This window comes from Pagrus pagrus (assembly GCF_965226575.1).
Source record: "Pagrus pagrus genome assembly, chromosome: 11".
Classification (NCBI taxonomy): Eukaryota; Metazoa; Chordata; class Actinopteri; order Spariformes; family Sparidae; genus Pagrus; species Pagrus pagrus.
This window is the reverse complement of record NC_140195.1, coordinates 21567392-21588409: the sequence shown is the minus strand read 5'-3', so window position 1 is coordinate 21588409 and position 21018 is coordinate 21567392. Positions and strand designations below refer to the sequence as shown.

Genomic DNA, 21018 nt, shown 5'->3' with positions numbered 1-21018 from the left:
TTATTCTCAATAATTTGTACAGTATATTCAAAACAAGCCAACAAACAATTCAGCAAGATGTGTAAAGAATTGTTGATGTGTAACTACTGCAGACACAAGAAATTAAGCAATTCCTTATACTTATTATGTTTCTATTTTATATTATTATTGGTGCATATTTTTGTTCTTATATACTTTCAATTATCTATTTTATGTTTTTCTTATAATTGTTCTATGCTGTGACATTTCTATTCTAGAAGGGGCAACCGTAATGTAACCCAATATACAATAGAATTTGCAATAAAATATACAATAAATATACAACAACACAATAAATTATTTCTGATTCTGATACTTCTCAATGCACTGACAGTCTACGCAAGATGTTTCTTAAATTATGAGTAGTAGTAATAGTAGTAGTCATAGCAGTAGAAGTAGTAGTAGTATTCTTATTATTAACAATGGTCCTTAACATTATTGTAATTTCACAAAACATTTTGTCCTATATTTGTTTAATGACACTAATTTGGTAGAACGTAGTACCCTAGATAAGTAATTGTACACGTTATGATGGCTGTCAAATTTCATTCCATGGTAACAGTGGAACCAAAATACTTGTACAAACCTAATTTTAACAGATAATCATGATTATCTACGTGTGTAATACATTGAGGTTACTGTATTTGTATGTGAAATATTTATAACTAAGCGATACTGCAGCACATTGTGACTAATATACAAATGATGAACAAACAGAAGATGTGCATGGATTTAAATAATTCTATCCCTGACCTATCTAATGGCAGCAGTGTCATAGATGACGGCACTATGAAATAGCAGAAAAATACAATGTATGAACACGTCTTAAGAGGCAGATGGTGAATGTCTCAATGTGGTTCAGTGTGTTCTGAAATAATTCAGTGGTGTATATACAGTGTGTTGATTCCTGGAGAAAGACAGATTTCATTGAATACTGAATGCATCGTTGTGAGGTGATGTTTGTGTGTAGTTTGTGTGTTGTGTGTTTGTCAGCATGTCATTTCTACATTTCGGTCAACAACTAATTGAGGAAAAAAAAAGGTCATGTAAAATGATCATGTATCAGTGTCTTTCTTAACAGTGAAACAGCTGAGCCAGGGCAACTTTCTCCAGATACATAAAACATTTCCTTTATGACACACTAAAGCCAAAGCATCAGTGAGCTTGTCAGAGTGGACGACAGATAGATGAGCAATGGTTTGCCCTCCTCCCTGCCTCCTTTCACTGTCAATGTGCAAAATTATTAAAGGCAGGAGAACATAAGGCTTGGTAACTCACAGTTTTGTTTGCATTCTTCATTAAACAAGTACAGAGGGACAAAATGAATTAAATCCAGGTAACTCACGGTTGCGCTTGCCCTCCTCATCTCCCTCCTCTTCGTTCTCAGGGTCAATGTCCTCGGCCTGGGTGATCCAGTCCAGGTAGCCCTTCAGGTCTTCCTCTAACTGCTGTTTCTCACGTAGCTTCTGGAAATCTCCGCGAGCCTTGGCCTTCTCTCGCTCTTTGGAAAACTCTCTGGACAGGATAAGGTATAAGTCAGATAGAACTGTAGAGGATCAGTAAAAACAGATAAACATTCAACCTCGCAATTTTCTACACCTGCTTATCCTGGTATAAGGATATATACTTATTTTGTGTCTGATAAGGTGTTTGGTGGCGTTTAGCACATCAAAACCATTAATAAAAAATCATCAGTTATAGAAAAGGAAAAAAAGGCATACTTGCAAATAGAAAAAAAAGGAAAGACAAAAAAAAACTTCAACAAACAAACACAGGCACAGACAAAACCTACCCGCTCAACACACCCAAAACCAAATTGAGAACAAAGAAGGATCCAAAGATGACCAGACTGACAAAGTAGACCCATGGCAGCTCAAAGCCCATTGCATCATTCATCTAAATAGAAACACAAGCAGAGAGGGAGAAGAGAGGATTACACATGTCACTACACCTGTCTCCATTCTTGTCTGTTTCCTGAAACTCTTAAATTGAATTGAGAGACTCATAACTCAAGAAAAGAGTGAACAAATTACAAGCTAGAAAAAGAAAAGAATAAGAGAATCATATCTTAAATTTCTCATATGTTTACATCAGTAGAAATTTACAGCGTAGTTTAATATGTAGTATAAGTCTACCAGATTTTTGGTTTGAGCAGGCTTTGTGTTGCAGCTGTTCAAGAATTAATGACTAATGGGCTGGAATAACGTGGGTGCCTGCTATTTTTCACATCCTTCTGACAGTAAAAAAACACCTTTACTCACCTATACCTTTATACAGACTCCACACATACTGTATTATCACCTATAAGTGATGCACGTGTCCCAGCAGCAGGATCAGTGCCTTGGAGAGTGCCACAGTGCTTGGTCTTGTCTCTGTCCAAGTCTTAGTCCTCAGTCCTGACAATTGTGCTAGAATGCATAAAGTTGGCAGTTTGCCCGTCGGGTCGGGTTCAGGCAGTTGAGCAGTGAGTATTTTTAGGAGTCAGTCAGTGTGGATTGGCTCTCATACTGGGTCAGGTTGGTGCAAGTATTAAAAAACCCTGACCCGCCCATCACTATGACCTATGAAGTAAATCAATGGAAGAAAAACAGCATTTGGCATTTCTGGACGTTGTGGCTATTTACAGTATGCTTCCTGGTACAGACTTAAAACATTCATTATTGAAAGTAAACTCACATGGACAGTCATTGGTGTAATCAAGTATCTACTTTGTACTTTTTCAAGTACAATCCCATTTTGCTTACTACTCCAATACTGGATTTTACATTTTACATTACATTTTAAAATGTAATCGACAGTTCAAAGTCCATCATGTCCTTCAAAAGAAAGGAGATCTTCAAATCTAAGCTACAGTTAAAACTGGAGGACGAACGGTAACCACAACAGGGCATCATGAGCGAGACAACTGGGTCAGTAATGAATGGAGGATGTATTAGAAGGTAAGATATGTATCAGTAATGTGGCACTAAGAGTTGATAGCTATCCTTGTATAACCACACAACTAGGCTTTTACACAGTCCAAATAATACCTACACAGTTGACACTTAACTTTTCTTCGCTGTGTGTATATGCATGCAGTTCTACTTATACACTCATATTCCCTCTACAAAAAACCCTACACCGGCTGGCATGGCACCAGAGATAGCACCAAGTCCGACTGCCTCTAGTCGCAGCACAATGCATCCACCCACCCTGCAGCTATACATGATTGATTTCTGTAGGAAAGGTCAGAGGTCAAATTTAATCTATCCGTCCATCTATCTCACATCTGTCTTCTTTTTGTGTCGAGTTTCCTTCCTTCACCATTTTCACAGCAGTATTAGCATGGGATTGCCATGGTAACACATACATGCATAAGAGAAGTAAAGAGTGTGTATGTGTGTGAGAGAGAGAGAAAGGCAAAGAGGACGACAGAGAAAGAGAAGGAGGGAGAGAGGTTCATTATTTCATAGATGAGGGTCCCCATCAATAAAAAGCTGTGGGTGGATTGTGATGAAAACTCATTCTGAGTTGAGCTTCAATGCTGAGTGTTTTGGCTAATTAAAAGCTGTTGGAGATTTTTGCTAATGAGAAGCTGAGGGTTCTGAGGTGAGACTGAATTTTTTTTAAATGTTTTTGTTTTAACGTACTCGTTATTTCAATGAAAGAAGGGTGATGGTTCAGGCTTAGGGTACAGTGTAACATAATGTCATTTGAGATTTTATAAGGGCATCAGGAGTGTGTCTTGTACAGTGGCCTGCAGATTTTTTTGTAAACCTTTTGAATTATCTTTAGACATCAGTATTATCATGACATACATGTACACATTTTATGTCATCTAGTCAATTTTGTCCATATTATACATCACCTTTATAGTGTCGAGTTAATGTCACTTCTTTCAGACCTCAAGAAATTAAAGTACTACCATCCTTGAATTTTGACACAAAATATAATGTTTGACATTATTTAAAATGATGAAGCATTTAATTGCTCTTTTTAGCAAATAAGTCAATTCTGTATGGCTCAATCAAGACAAATATGTCATCTTATTTAACCTGTAACCTTTAAAATGTACACGATGCATCACTTCACAATTTTGTCAGCATTCCAGATGCCAGAAGCAACATGATCTTTCACAAGGTTCAGTCAGAATCAAAAATCTCAACAATAGATACATGGATTAATATACTGAAAACATGGCCCCTGTTTGGGTGTGACCAGAGTAAATTTGATGTGGAGTGGCAGATTACCCAGTAGAGAACGTCGGTCCAGCCCTCCATGGTGATGCACTGGAACACGGTGAGCATGGCAAACAAAAAGTTGTCGAAGTTGGTGATGCCATTGTTGGGGCCTTGCCAGCCCTCTTTGCAAACTGTATCATTGATCAGGCAATGACGGCCGTGCCCTGATACTGCACACGGCCTTGGCTCTTCTTCTGCAAGGGCACCTGGGGGCGCAGAGTGAGACGAATTCATCTGTTAATCTGCGGTATGATGGTGCATGATAAAGGCTAACAAAATGCTCAAATTAAAACAATTACAAGTGATATCCACATGGTTTCAAACACAAGCCCATCATATTAAGTCTGATGTCACAGATGATGAGTGTGTAGTCAACATGGAATGACTGACGTGACATTACAATGTAATTTTTTTGTATAACACTAATATGGTAGAAATAAATCCCATAGATAAGCAAATGTAGACGGTATGATAATCGTCAATTTTCATACCACAGTATAAAACAGTATATCACGTTCATTATGATCATTATGTTCATTATAATCAGTCTAAAAAAAGATAATCACATACAGTAGTTATTCAATCTGCATCACCAAGCACATGGAGGTCAGCACACCCAACATACAGACCTCTAGGTTACACTTTATTACTAGATTTTCTGTAATCATGCAATCATTATATAACCATTGCAGAAAATTATGACACATGGAACACCTCCCCCCTCCACACACACACACACACACACACACACACACACACACACACACACACATACAGACAAAACACAAAGTAAGTGCCTTTCTCAGGACCAACAGAGGAGACAGGAGGGAGGGGGGGATTAAAGGGAGCTTCCATCTTGCTCTGTCATGACCTCTTGACTTAAGTCTACAATGCTTCTCCTGACGTCCACAAACAAACAGATCAAAGCAAGAGCGAGAGGGAAAGATTAGGTGAAAGGTGTGTGTGAGAGAGGGAAAACAGAGAGAGGCACTCCATGAAAAAATGGCAGTCATATTCCTGTATAGCACACAACCAATCCCTGTGATTAAGTCACACACATAAATGTATCCTTCTTGAATAATTCTGCCACGTTGGAAGCAGTGCTAGAGTATAGGTCAAGGCTGTTTACATAATAGCCAGATATTAGTCATTTAATCACTGGATTTAATCCACCATCTGCTGTTCTGTCCTGTTTTCAGCAGCTTGCCACCATTCACATACAAGGTACATGTGTCCATTCATTCTCACGGACTAAATCCTGTATCTATCCTCAGAAGTGATGTATTTGCCTGTTCATACTGTAGGCTCAATGTCTGGCTCAAGTTAAAGACGAAAAAAAGTCAACAGAACGATACCAAAATTATACTGAAAGACAAAATAAACGAAACTCTCTGCACGACCATACCTGTTTGTATCACGTAGCATGTGGCATGCATTTTGCCAATGAAGAGCTCCAAGCCGATGATGGCGTAGATGATAATGACGAAGAGTACCAGCAGAGCGATGTGAAGCAGGGGAACCATGGCTTTAATAATGGAGTTTAAAACCACCTGTAAACCTGCAAACATACACAAGGTCAAGGTCAGAGGGAACACACAGGTAAATACAGAGATACACGTGTAAACTCAGGATTTCTCAATTTGAGTATCTCAAACTAAAAGACCAGAATGATTCATTCAAATTAACATTGGGTTTCAGTTATTCACTCAACCGCCTTCCAAGAATGTCTCCTCTCCTTTACCAATTAAATTATCAAGCCAATTAAACCCCAGGAGTAGTGAAAAATGCTCATCACAATTCCCTAAAGCCCATGGTGGCATCCCTATATTGCTTTTTATGTCCAAGCAGCAGTCCAAAATCTAAAGACAGAATCACAAAAGATAAATAAAAGCAACAAATGCAACAACTGAGATATTCTGGGGCTGTTTTTTTGTTGTTGTTGTTGTTGTTGTTTTTCTTTTGCTTGAAAAACAAATTATTATTAGTTAGTTACCAAACAGCTGCAAATTTCTTTGTTTGACTTCCGACTAATCAATTCAGCTAATCGTTTCAGCTCTAACAAAAGCAGCAGGCCAGCCAGAGTTCAGTTGATGGTTATTCAGCTGGTGGGTGGCCACCCTTTTTTGTATACTGCAGAGTAGAAGTTTTTACACGCACACGCACACAAAGACAAACAAATGCAATCTATCCAATTTGTCAGTTGTCATAATGGCATTATCTATACATCTCGAAGCTCCATCATGACTGACTAGGCATGAAAGCAAACAAACCGGTCTCTGTGACATCAGTAAACAAGCTGAAATCACAGCTTAATTAAACTGACATAGCCCAACAAAGACAAATGTTAAACTCGAGCAGAACTGAAAATGTCATTTCAGCTCAACTCCATCTTTCCCAGAGGTCCTTTCCTCTGTGAGACCTGCGAACAATACGTTGCCATGGCTACGGAAGCAGCAGGTTTGTATTACAGAGTGATCATACATTATAACAGATGTGATATTGATACATTTTTAGGTTATTTAAAGGCGCAGCTAGCTAGGTCATTAATTACTGACGCTTAGAGTTGGTTGGCTCAGTCCCAATCTGCTTCTTATTTGTATTTTTGGTTAAAAAACTGTATTGTGAATGTCACAAGAAATGTTCAGTTTCTTCAGTCTTAAGAGGCTGAAATCATTCAAATACAATCCCTTATTATTTTTGTTTTCGACTTAGAATAGCAGAAAATGCACAGGGGTAACTAATACCATTAATGATTTATGATACAATAATCTAAATGTTCCAGTAAGCCATGTCAGACCCATTGTCGTGTACAAAAAGAGTTAACATTAACTAAACAACTTCTTGTTCTCACAAGCATTTCCTTGAAGAATATTTAGTGTTAGCTAGCTAAGCCTCTTACAAATGCACCTACGCTAACTAAGTTAGATTAGCGTGGGCTACGCAGGCTAATGTTAACTCACTGCTGTTCATTGCCAACGGTAGTCTGTCAATTTTCACAAAGATAATTTTGCTCATGAGAAAAATTAGCGTCATTCTGCTCTTCTTTACCTTTATGCAGGAAAAAGCAGTGGAAGACAGCAGTTGCCTCTAGGAGTAGCGGAGAGTAATGGCGCGCTGCCACTGCCTTTGTTGCTTTGTTTCCACGGGTAAAATTAACTAGCTCAAAGTTAGCGAGTGCTACCTGCTTGACAGTAAATGACTCTAATGCCAATAACCTTTATTTTTACCCAGCTCACACTCCAATTGTAGTTTATATAGTAGGCTTCACGCTATTCATCTTGCAAGCTCAATGTAGCCTGCAAATATTATTTAAGCATACAGCGTTAGCTTTATATAATAGCACCAACCTTTAACATGACTTTGGCCACACTCACAGCTAGCTAGACACTAGCTGAATGTTGTTCCCTGAGCTCATCAACAGCTCTTAACTTATAGATAAAAGTAAATGGGAAGAAATACATTTTGTTCATTTTGTATCATATATAAAACATTAAAGTTGTTTTGAATTTGTCCATCATAAGATTACAAGGTCACTGCAATTCTCTAATAGGTCGTTTTCACAGCAGACATTTTGATGTGTCGTAGCAGGAAAAGCACAGGTGTTACTAAAAACATTAACAATGCCTCTGGCTATTCAAATGTTCTTGTAATTCATGACACCAGCATGCACAATACCAGGACCCTGAAACCGAGGCAGCCTCATGGATCAGCCATCAATCATTTTATTATTCACACCTGTGCTTTTCCTACTGTGATGTGTCAAAATGTCTTAAATGTGAAAACGGTGTTAAGACCCCTCCTTTTCTGCCTGCATTGACTAACCTGTCCTCTTTTGAAGGAGCCTGCAGTCAGGTATGGTCGTTAACCTAATGTGGCCTCCACTAAGGTTATAAATGCCAACCCCCTCATGGTCCTTCTCCCTCCCAGGCTCCACTTCTTCAGGGTTTGGTTTGGCTTGACATTTTGCTCCTTTTGACGCGAACGCATACACATTGCTCATTCATCCATAGATTCCACCTTACCACTACTGAAGCATTTTCTCTCCACAACCCATGTTCATATTTTGCAAATAGTTTTGCTTGATTGTCCTTAATAAAAAATATAAAACTAGCTTGTCTCCCCATCCATGTCACATGGATGGAGCCTGTTTGTAACGAAAGCCTCTTGCACATTCTGACTAATTTCTGTGATGCCTACTCCTATTCAATACAAAACCCTATTAGGCAGAAAACATTATAGTTAGTCAAAAATCCTGACATATTCAAGTCAACCAGTGATTAGTGTGGCTCGTTGTTTTGTTTGGCCTAACATGGTCCGAAAAAATTACTTACTCTGATCTGAAACTGAGAACCAAAATCATGAATTGAAGCAAGTTCAATATTGCATTTCTTTTCCTTTTTTTGTCTTACTGATGTGTTTTATGGAAAGGACAAACACTCTCCACAGTATTGAAATCACTATTAATCCCAAAGCGTAACTGTTTGACGAGTTAGGAGTGAGACCCAATAATCACTTTCAAGCTCAAAGACCTTGAAAAAAATCGCACCATTTATCAGCCAATGGTGAATCACAAAGCTGGGCAACGACAAAGAGAAGCAGATTCCACATTGAATTGCCTTCAGTGTAGGTATTTTCACTTTTCTTCTCACAGGATAAACGTCACCATTCAACAGATTTACTGTACAATGACTCATATTTTGCTTCTCTTGTCTGTTTGGTATGTCTGATATAAAGCATTACAGACTGGCTAATGCGGTGACCGTGCTGTGCCAGATTACAGGTTACCTGCCATTTGGAGCCACCAGTGTGAAAAATTCCCTGCTTTTATTTACAAGAATGATAATTTAGAACTGTGCAAGTATGTGTTGAGGCTTTGAGGCTGACTGAAGACATTTACTCCTACACATCAATACTTCTCTCACGCAGGTTTTTTCACTTATGTTGCCTGATGAGATCTGTCTCAAGACTGTATGGTTGTGTACGCACTGTGGCCGACTGACTCTCACAGCAGCTCCATTTAGCTTTATAGGACCTTTACACCATTGTTGTTGTTGTTGTTGTTATTCAGCCGTATTTAGGTGGCTGGTATCTATGAGTGAGTACAACATGGGACTGTTGGGCCTTAGAGGAGGTATTTGCTCTACTGTGAGACATTTTTTGTTAGTGTATAGATATATTGACTTGGCCCCATTTACACTTGAGTGTCTTAAATTTTTATAAGTGTCTCACATCTGGATTAAATCCAGATTTTATACACTTTTATTCATCTTTTACTTGTCATTTATATTCATCTCTGTGGCTCTGCAATAGATGCATATTTTATAGGATACCATCCAGTCAAGAGGGTGGTGTGCATAAAACTTTTTTAAAATTTCAAGTACAAGAAGAAGCAGCAGTGCAGTTAAAATTTCCTCCCTGGATAACATTGTGCTTACAACTGTTAAGCTAGCTGGTTAGCACCACACATGGATATTTTGCACAGATGGAGTTTGAGCGAGACAAAAGTTTGGACCAGCTACTTCAACATGTAGCTGAGGTACTTCCAATTGGGAAGGGTTGAACATGTGTAGGACAAATGCATTTACACCTTTTTCAACTATTTCAGTCCATCTTGCAGGGTTCTACTTCGAGATCAGACAGCTATCCCATCCACCCAACTCAAACCTGATTAAAGGTCTGGGTAGCATGTGAATTGAGAGCTCCGTGTTAACTCACTGGGGACTCCAGAGACAAGGCGAAGGGGTCGGAGCACGCGAAAGGCTCGGAGGGCCTTGACATCAAACCCCCCAGGTTTGCCTCCAGACTGGCTGCCAGAGTCAGCGTCTTTGGTTATCATCTCCAGAACCACACTGAACAACCTGGAGAGAGGGAGGCAGAGGTTTGAGTAGGAGGGAGAAGAGAGTGGTGACAACGATGTCATGAAAACAGAGCAGAAAAGATAAAAGCAAATAAGACAGAAAGCAAAGAACAAAGTCATTTGTCCTCTTTGTACTGCACCTGTGTGTGCTTATATGCATGCTTTATGTGTGTTTCCTTTATGTCTGTGTGTATTTACCTTGAGTTTTTCACCCCTCATCACAGTTTACATTGAAGTCCTACTGGCGCCAGGTGGTCTACTGATAAACCAACACTCTCAACAAGGCCATGTGTGTGTGTGTGTGTTTGTGCAACCATGTGTGTAGAAACATCACCGTCATCTTGCATGAGAATAAAGCTGGTGATCGACACAATACGAGTTAAGATGCTTTTGCAATGCATGAATGTCTGTTTGTATGTGTGTGATTGTACAGTATGTATTTCTGCCTTTGACTGTGTGTGTTTGCTTGCACGTCCATATGATCCTATCTGCAACCTATGAACTCACCCCACTACGACGATGACAAAGTCCAGCATGTTCCAGCCGTTTCTGACGTAGGAGTTTTGGTGCATGACCAGGCCGTAAGCAATAATCTTCAGAAATGTCTCTATCGTGAAAATGATCAGGAAGGCATATTCTACTGTTTCCTGTACAGAGGGAAAGGAAGGGAGAATACCAGGAGGGGGGAGAGGGAGAAAAGAAGAGCAAAAGTTTATTAGTTTACCTAAACTTTACCAGATGAATCCACTGTGTGCATAGGGGGTTCCTAAATACGAGGCAAACAGGTATGAGGAACAGCAACTAAGATAACATTTTCCCTGGTAACCACAACAGTTAGCATGGCAACTGGTTTCTTTTTTTGTCAAAGCAAGCAAAAAAATATCTTTGACTTGACTTTGATCAGATCCACAGCTTTGCTGTTGTGTATGGCGACATCCTAACACAATAATTTGCCACCATACACACAGTTTCAACGCCAACCCAATCCTGTTGCAAAAACCTCAGTTCAACGTGAAACTTAAGTATGGTTTGGCACTTTCAAGATGTTGCCTGCAAGCTGAGATTTGACGCATATTGGCTCTAGAAGACAAGCTGACTGAAATTCTGAAAAAAAAAGAAAAAGAAATAAAAAAGTGGCGACTGAAAATACAAACTGTGTAAAATAGTGCACCATGTTTTGAATGAGAGCAAAAATATGAATCATTTTGCTTGTAAAACACTGGCGCTGCAAAAATCATTATTCTTCAAATAGAATATTCTGCATTGATTGATTAAATTGTCAGCTCTGTGACACTAATAGTAAATTATGTTCTAATATCTACTGCTGACACAAATTTTTGCGAGCCAAGGCCAAAATACGTTTGCATGTATCTCTATGTTTAGTACGGTTATTACACCCTTCATTTGACTAATAAAAATGAGTGATGTAGCGAGAACATCAGCAGGATTCATTAATCCAGTTTTAATAATGACACAGATATGAGATGGTGCAAAAGGGAGAGAGGGAGGGAGGGAGAGATGAATGATGAATTTATCAGATCTGAAATTTACACACAAGGAAGGAAGTGAATCTAATGAGTGGGTGGAGTAAATGTAAGTTTATGTGTCATCATGTTCCAGTTTGTGAGTCAGAGCTTTTTAGTTTGGTCCAGGTTACTGAGACTTTAGATCCAAATATATACATACACATGCAACCAAATTTAAAGCACAATTTCATATAACTGAACATTTGTTATTGTCATCTGTGTCCATTCAAGCAGGTGTATTTCAATTCAAGTGATTATAAGTCTTTAAGGATGTTTGAGGAAGTGATTATCAGGAGACAGATGTGTTTTTAGAGACATAGAGACACTTTTTTGTGAAATCCTGAGGGTAAAATCCAAATCCAACTGAACATATACTGCTTTTAAATACATTCACATACTGTGCATGTCTGCTAGTTTAACAAACCTGTCTTTATGTCAGGGGGAATGTTTTTTCACTCATGCTGGAAGGACACAAAATACGTCATTTTCATGTTTTCTTGCCAAAAAAGATTTACATGGATCTTTATTTTTTATGCAACTTTTATATGGTCATTCTGTAGCATTCACAGTAAAATAGAAAAAAAACATTTAAACCTCATACAAGAATTCGATTCTTCATTTTCTAAGCTAAAACCTTTCTTTTCAGAGCTCAAGGTTTTCCATCTAGCTGCATTGTGAATCATGTAACTCTGGTATTTTGTTGAGGGATGTAGGTGGAGAAGACCTGAATGAAATGATTGCCTTGTGCTATGAACCACGTGACCCTCATAAACACGGCAAAGGAAGCGATGCATTCTACGTCAGTAGCATGGAATAAAAAGAAGAACAGTGAATGAACAGAGCCTCATCAGAACAAAATTGAAGGTAAATGATTACACAGTATGTTTGTGCCGTTTGATCGACAGATGATCTCTGGGAAATGTAGTGCAGAAACACCAAAGCAATGACCACTTAAGCAACAACAAATATATTTCAGAGCCATCTCGAAGATGAAAACTCTTCAGTCATACTGAATGTCCTGCTGCCTCATCAGCCCGTTTCCATGGCGACAAGGTGTCTGGTAATGGAAACAGGTCGCCGGATTTGGACATTTCCACTCCCATCTATTTATTGTGCTTACACATTATTTCACTTTCTCACCACCACTTTCTTTCTATCTCACAGAAACACCTTTCACTCTCCTACATATCTCACTTTTCTCTCCCTTTCTCTCTCTCTCTCTCTCTGTCTCTCCCACACACAAACTCACTCTCTCTCTCTCTTTCTCTCCGTCCGTATCTCTCAATGCAAAAGGTTAGTGAGTCGGCAGGTTTTAAGGCCCATTAAGCTGAGCACTTCTCTTGTTGATTTAAAGGACGCAAACACACAAAGTGCACACGGACGGCACACACACAGGCCCACACAGACACAAATGCACACTTGTAAAAGACGACAACAGTAACACGCGCGCTCAGACTTCACACCCACATGAGAAACCCGCAGTAGTACACACACACTTCTGAAAGGCAGCAAGCCAACCAGACAGACAGTTTCACACAGGGATTATGAACACTCTTGGCAATGCGACTTAGACACAGCAACAGTTTGGACGTGTACTTAAACACCAGCTACTGTTAAAACATTTTAGCTCCGTGATGGCATGATTACTTATCATTACATTCAGTCATATTACATTTCTTCTTCTTTTCAGGCAGCCACTGGCTTTCATTTATTTCTGTAAAGTATAAAAATCAGACTGCAGTCTCTTTAACCTTGCTTGAGCTGTATAATCTGTCAGAAGGAACATCAAGTGTGCACATATTTTTAACCATGCTAGCAGCACAACTTTGGTCCAGACAGAAAAATTGCAACTATAAGATGGATGCCATGAGACTTCTCCCACAGGTCGAATTCTTTAGCTCGTCGTGAGGCTGAAATTTGTGTGTTTTTTGTAGTGAAACTTTGGTCCATGTCCCCCTCAGGGCGAACAGTAATAAAAATTGATTTCAATGACTTTTTATGACCAACATCATCAGGTCAAAATGTCAATATGTCTGTTTAATAATTATACTGAATTTAACTCAAATTCTTACATACTGCGACTTTAAAGACCAAACAATCAATAAATCATGAAAATTAGACGCAGCCCTATAACTGACTACGATGAATATCACAATTCAAGCATTATGTGAAGCAAAAATTTTAAATATTCCTGATTCTTAGTAAATGTGCCAAAACATGCAAAAATCATGCTATGATTGACACAACTCAGCTGTTGTGTACAGTAAATATTGTTTTTCCTACAATGCTCGTGTCTTTGTCTTGTTTCTAATTGTCAACTGGTGCAAGCTGAGTGGTGTGCCATTACAGTAGCTGGGCGATGGCCCGTTAAGGTCAACAAGCGTCATGACTCAGAGCTGTTTCACACTGATAACAGCCTTCGAAAGCACACACGAACACACACACCTGCCTCCATCCAATCTAGCATTCTTGTTCCATCATCCTGTTGTTTATATAGGTCTGAAATGTCCGCTCCTCTGCTTAGAGAACAGCTGACAAAGTGTGTGTGTGGGGGGGGGGTGTAGTTCAGTCAACTGCATTCAGGTTGTGACCTGGGAGTTAGTCTGATAATCAACAGGGCTGTGTCTGAAGAATGGAGATTACTGCGAGACAATGGAGACAATAAATGGCGCAGTATTTACATACTGAATTAACACACATAGGCCTACAGACAGAAACGCAAACACTGTAGAAACAACACACACCGAAGCTTAAGTACTAAACAAATCTGTCAGGTGTTCAAAATCAAAATCATTAGAAGGGGAGAAAATATAACAAATTTGAAAAATGTGTTTATGCACTCATTCAGTAGCGAGTTCACACTGTGCCGTCATTACTTTGAGAGTGTTAGCCTGAATATTATTATTTAATGTAACACAAGTATTAGCAGTACATTGTATTTTATACAGTTGCGACATCTGAATAGTGACATCATATGATGCCTATTCCCTGTGTATTACAGAGGTTTTCTCTGATTATACAAATGCAGGATAAAACAATTTTTTGAAATAAAAGATATTTTTTCAACCACCAAACCAAAAAGAAAGAAAAGGAGAAAAAAAAGTTGTTTTAGCTAACGTCCTTCCTTAATGTTGGAATATAGTTATTTAACACTTTAATAATAATATATCACTTATAGCAGATTTAAAAACATACAGATTTTTGCAAAAAAAACAATAAATAAACAAATTTAACTGGTGTAGAAACAACAGCTGTTTTTGATGGCACTTCATATTTTCAACCTGCGTTTCAGGACATTTGAAGTTCTGCCATTTCTCTAATTCAGCAGAAGAAATGTAGACCCATCAGAAAGCCCACAGTTCAGGTCATTGGTTCTCAACTTTGGGGTTAGGACCCCCAGTGGGTCGTGAGTTAATGTCCAGGTGTCTCCAGATTGTGGACAATAAAAAAAATATTCTAGAATTGTTTTGACATTATATTTCATGTACCAGTGATATAAAACCAATCGCATTTGTTTACAAAAACTAGCCTATATACATGTGTATGTTTATTTTTTACTACGTTATTTCAAAGTGTATACTTGTGTATACTAAAGCACATGTTTGAAGGTTTTAATAGCTAATTAATAACAACACTTTACCCACTGTTAGGTTGAAAACCTAATTTACCTGAAGGGCCACAGATTAAAGAAGAGTCAAAAATGACAAACACCAGCCTGGTTTTTCTGGGGGTCATGACTGGAACTAGTTTTAGGAAAAGCTGTGCTCATGTAACTTCCCCATCTGAGCAGAAAAGAGCAGTTGTCCTCTGCCCTATTACATACCTCATGATATCTATTATACACATTGCATGATGTCACGGTATTACATAATACATATTAATCTGTTTTATTGTTCCTGGAAAGAAAGTGAGTGTGAGAGTAACATGTGGCGCCGGCCTGGAGCTGTTTCTGTGTGACAGCATTAGAGTGGGGTCGAGTGCTGACCAGGAGGGGGAGAGAGTGATGACAAGAGGCACCTGAACCCCTTCAACCCTCTTCTCTAGACCACCCTTTGTTCTGTAAGAAGTGGGGAGGAGACTAGGATATGCGATGGCTGTACTGATATATTCTAGCGAGCCAGAGAGCTGCCTGTGTTGTTTCATGTAAACTGCTTCCCAAAATCTGAACAGAAACAGTTAAGGTTTTTGGTTATTCTTGTTCCCTGTGTCCGAGCAGAGTGAAGAACACTGCACTAGTGCATGCTGGTGATCTCCTTCTGCGCTTGTAGTACAGCTGTGAGAAGGATAACGTTGCCATGGAAATCAGGCTTGTTTCATGTGTGGGCAGAGAACGAGACTTGAGGTTGGGAGACTTAAGACAACTGCCTCTGGTACAGCAATCCTCAGTCAGATAAATGGGAGTTTTCACTGATGCACGCAGACCTTTCAGAGAAGGTATGGAAATGCCTTGAACACTTTACATGCATGTTTTCTACAGCAGTCAAATGTCACTGGCTACCTTTGTAGTGAAGGCAGGAGGCCTAACTGCATCTGTCCTCCTTTCCCTTGAACTTTTACCCTCCCTCACTTTAAGACGTGTTTCCTCTCCACTAACCACAGCACTACATAGGCACACAAAGCAGAGACAAAACGAAGCAGCTTAATTGATTTAAGGAGCGGCAGTGCGTCCTGTAAGCTCCCTAAATCCCCTGTTTTGGGAGCTGGACAAGAAATTTTGGTTGCTAAAGCCAAGAAAGCTTGCAGTCTCTGTACAGAGGACGGACAAAATGTCCTAGATGATGTTTTCGGATGTACGGAGACTGCGGAGCATGTTTTCAGTCAAGAGGAGGAGTCAATAACGGTGTGGGTTAAAAACAGAGATGTGCAGTGAATATAAAGAGGTTCAGGGCTTTATCCCCTCTATTATGATGGCTTTAATGATTGACCTTTTAGCCTGGCTTAACCACAATCACAACAAACTGGGAACATCTCCTGTTAAACAAAATTATTATCTGAATACCTAAATGCCTGTTTTTACAATAAGTTGTTTCTGAGGTTCAGGAGTTCAGTTTGATTGTATCTGGCAGAGGTGAATCAAAAATCAAGCTTTTCCAAACTTCAACTGAGCTTGCGATGTGTGTTCATGATGTGTACAGATATCCCACTACATAGGTAATTTGTGTGTGTGTGTGTGTGCAACTGTCATATGATGAGTCAAAGTAACACTGCTGCATCAGTAATTTCCCCTCATTGAATGATTCTGTTCTCCTGATGTAATCAAGTTTTGATGTTAAAATCCACAAACTGCTGTTAACCAACACACTGCAGCAAATTCAAGAGCAAGTAATTAATTATGTATTTTGTACTGACCGTCAACAGTTAGACATTGTTTGCACCAGCCATTTTAAAGCACGATGTTAACATAATTACCATTAGGTGGTCGAAGCCAAATGAGTGTGAAGCAGAGAGCGATTATACTGTAAAATAAACAGCATTTGTGAGAAAGGTGACATGGTGTTCCAACAAAACAGGCTGCTAAAGCAAAATCAAAACAAATGATGGCACCTCTGAACTGTCATTAAGTCATTCACTGAAGCTCGTGGTGAAGTGTCTTTCAACAGAGCACTGAACTCCTGCCTGCTCACGCACACAGCTGTAACACATTTCATTCGAAATCTTTAAAGATGAAGACATGTAGACCCCAGAGAAGCCATCATCTTATTAAGACAATATTCCCATTATAGCTACAACATTTCAGGGGTGTTTATAATAAAAAAGAAAAGCTGTGAGACATTACAACTTTTTCAGCTGCCATAAAAACCCTGACCAAATGTTTTTTCACCAGGGGAAAATGTAGACTCTGTGATGGTCTGAAATGATGCTATCCATTATTAAAAATCTTTTTGTTGCTTTTGACCTTGGCTGTAAAACTGCTGCCAATCATTTGATGAAGAAAAAGATTACAGTAACCAGATTACAGCAGGGCACAGAGATGAAAACAGAGAGTAGAAGAGCAGGAGAGGAAGAGAGAAGGAAGGAGACAGAGCAAGTGAAGGGAATGAAGGATACGAGAGTAAAAAGGCAGTGGAGAACAAGAAAAGAAACGTAGACAGAATTGGGGTTAAAAGGGGGGGCATCGTAAAAAAGCAAAAAAGCTGCATCAGGCTGTAAAATGGTTGCAATTTATTACTCCAGTAAGGGAAACTGGTGGCAGCAGTGGCGAGGTGGCTGTACTCTGCAAGTGCCACATTATGTTGTGTGAATCTTTGCAGTTATACTAACAAGTTAATTTTTTAACACTGTCCCACTACAAATGACCACTGAATTAATTATCTGAATGTGATTGTATCCGTCTGATTTAGATTCATTTTTCGATTCTCTTCCGTGGATACTACAGTGATCTGGCATTTAGAAAACACTGGCTACAGCATGAATACACAGGCACTGCTTGGACAGCAATGCAATGTATTCAAATGTTTGATTACGTGTCCATAACTGTCTAAATAAAAAAAGGTAATGCAACACGAAACAACGGTGTTAGCAAACAGCTGACAACTAATCCTCTTTACATCAGATTGACTCAATAAGATGTGAGCCGGTCAACACGCCCTCATTCTGCTGTCACCTGTACGTCTGAAGGTTTATTGTTTATCACAGGAATAGTTTGATTTTTTGGGAAATATGAACATTTCATTTTATTACCAAGAGTTAGATGCTATCGCCAGCTCAGGAAAGCAAAGCATATTTCTCGAAATGTTGAACTAATCCATTACAAAAGGAAGCTCATTCTTATTCAGATCGGTGAGTGTTTTTAAGACTTTTAAGACAGTGGTTCTTTTTTTCCTCAATCTCCTTCCCTAAGACGTCATCTTACAAAATGGCAACAATAAAAAAGAAAACATTTTTCAAGCAACCAGCAGCTTGAATCCCTGCTGAAGTGCGGGTGGGTTTATTTGTCTCCCTCGTGATGATAAGCAGCTGCTAAGACAGAAAACCTTCCACATAAATTATGCAGCATAATTTCCTGCATTTCACAACCATACAAAATGTGTTTATGACCACAAACTACAAATTGATATTGCTATAGATCTTGTGTATCCGGTCCTCTTATAAGACAAAACTGCTTGAACCAAAAGCAGAAATCACTAAATTGTAAAATGTTATTTGTGCTTGATTACGTGGCTCGAAAGCAGTTTAGATACTCAATATTGTTTCATCCATTGATTATTAATAAAGAGTGTGTGCACTTTTATCTTCGTCTGTGTCAGTTTATTTGCTGTTTGCCTGAAGGAAGAGAAAAACCTCTGCCACTCTGACTTGTCCTCTATCACTTCTTCTCATCAGTCTTTGTTTATGTCGAGGAGATGCTGTGACAAATGTCAGCTGCTGTTTAACACACTGAAAGAAAGAATGTGAGGCAGAGATGCATTTACTAAAATAGTGCAAGTAAAATGTCAGAGAGCGCATAATGTCAATGGGGATCTGAATAAGTATGGAGGTACAGGTGTGTCTCAAGCACCACTGTGCTTCGTAATCTGTAGTTTCCAATGGCACACAATGGTCCACGCGAGTCAGACAACTTGAGCTACAGATTCACCGAAGCTGAGGAGAGCTGGAGTGAATGATAAAGACTAAATAAAATGAAAGTAAGTAAAACTTTATAATAACCATCATTTATACATTTATTAATACATTAATTTATGAATTAATTCATGGTTAATTCAACTTTAGTTAGTAGTTATTTGACTGTTAACAAACAATAAAATGACTAAAACTAAAACTATGAAGAAATGTTTTGCTGTAAAGTTTAAGAGTGTAATAGTTACTATGATTAACTATAATCATGTTTTGGCTTATCTATTATTTAATTAAATTTAAAGTTACCATTCATTATTGATGGTGATATTATGTTACTTAAAATACTGAGTTTAAAAAGTTTAACAAAAAGTTGATTTTACCTCAGAAAGTACAAATAATATGGTTTTTAGTAAATTGGACATTAAAGGTGCACAATGTAGTTTTGGGGAAGAAATTTTAATCAGAAGAGAAAGATCTTCACTGAATGCCTCAAACAACTAAATAAACAAACTCTCTTTGTTGTCATGACTGAATAAACTGAATAAACAAACTGACCTTAAAGGACAACACAGTTTCATACTGTTTAAGTTTGTTTATATGTGGCGGACCCTGCCACCTTTCTAGCTTCAAAACAGTGTTCTGGGGACCTTATTTTCCTCTGAGAACAGCTTGTTTTCTTGTTTTGGTAAAAATTCATATCTCTGAGTTTGTATTATTAACTCATTAATATTGTAAATATGAAAATTCTGAGTTTGAATTTCTGCTCTAAAACTACACAGTGCCCATTTTTATCCAATCTATTAGTATTCAAGTCAATTTTACTTAAATATGAGTTTCTCCATTACTGAATAATCAATTTCCCCAACAGTTATCAGAAAAAAGTAATCTTTTGAAAACAGCAACCAAAATATACATTACAATATGAATACCAAACACATTTTACACATTTTAAGTCACTTTAACAAAGTAGCAAAGTCAGAGACTACGAATAATCAGGTAGGCAGGTGTGAGATATCCAGAGAGTGTCAAGTCAGTTTTATTTGCAGTAAGCCTAATATTAGAAATCACAATTTGCCTCATGAGGCTTTTAAAGCGAGTGTGAGATTGAGTGCAGGAGGTCACAGGTTGCTAACTGTATAACAGCTGTAAAATAACCAAGTAATGTTCGTGTACACCTTGATTTCACTACTGTACATGATGGATTTGCTTTGTGTTTATCAGGTATTTCCCCTTGTTCTAATTCTGTATACCAATATGTGTGTGTGTGTGTGTGTGTGTGTGTGTGTGTGTGTGTGTGTGTGTGTGTGTGTGTGTGTGTGTGTGTGTGTGTGTGTGTGTGTGCTTAAATTGATCAGAGACCAGGGCTGGCCTGCCACCATCATCATGCCTGACCTATCTAATAGATCAGCTGGGGCACAAACACACACACACACACACACAAATGGAGAACAATATACGGGTTCACTCGATGTCGCTACACACAGTGACACTAACACGAGCTGACATAACGCTCAATGCCATGTGGCTCAGCCAGTGTCTGTGTGTGTGTGTGTGTGTGTGTGTGTGTGTGTGTGTGTGTGTGTGTGTGTGTGTGTGTGTGTGTGTTCAGTCTAACCATGGTCATCCCCCACTCTGCCAAACAGGTACTTTAGCATCCCATGATGCTCTGAGGTGCGATGATGTCAGTCTGAGGTACATGATGCAAACAGGAAATATTTTTTTTACAAGAACAAAACTATATGTATTCATCAACATTGTTTATCAAAGTGCTCTTCCCTTAAAGATCAGAAACCCCATGAACTAGATTTCCAAAGCATTAATTAAACCTACAGCTCTTTAC

General features: G+C 38.7%; 1 protein-coding gene across 4 annotated transcripts in view; it reads right to left on the bottom strand.

Annotated features, from left to right (window-relative positions):
• cacna1db (calcium channel, voltage-dependent, L type, alpha 1D subunit, b) overlaps nucleotides 1–21018 on the bottom strand; it is a 90516-nt gene that overhangs the window by 41902 nt on the left and 27596 nt on the right. For all 4 annotated transcript variants that reach the window (XM_084366584.1, XM_084366585.1, XM_084366586.1 and 1 more), the window contains exons 4-9: nucleotides 10603–10742; nucleotides 9954–10096; nucleotides 5644–5796; nucleotides 4248–4444; nucleotides 1811–1914; nucleotides 1364–1533 (exon numbers count right to left, since the gene is read on the bottom strand). In XM_084366584.1, the coding sequence (XP_084222710.1) occupies nucleotides 1364–1533; nucleotides 1811–1914; nucleotides 4248–4444; nucleotides 5644–5796; nucleotides 9954–10096; nucleotides 10603–10742 (907 nt within the window). The remainder of the gene's footprint in view (nucleotides 1–1363; nucleotides 1534–1810; nucleotides 1915–4247; nucleotides 4445–5643; nucleotides 5797–9953; nucleotides 10097–10602; nucleotides 10743–21018) is intronic.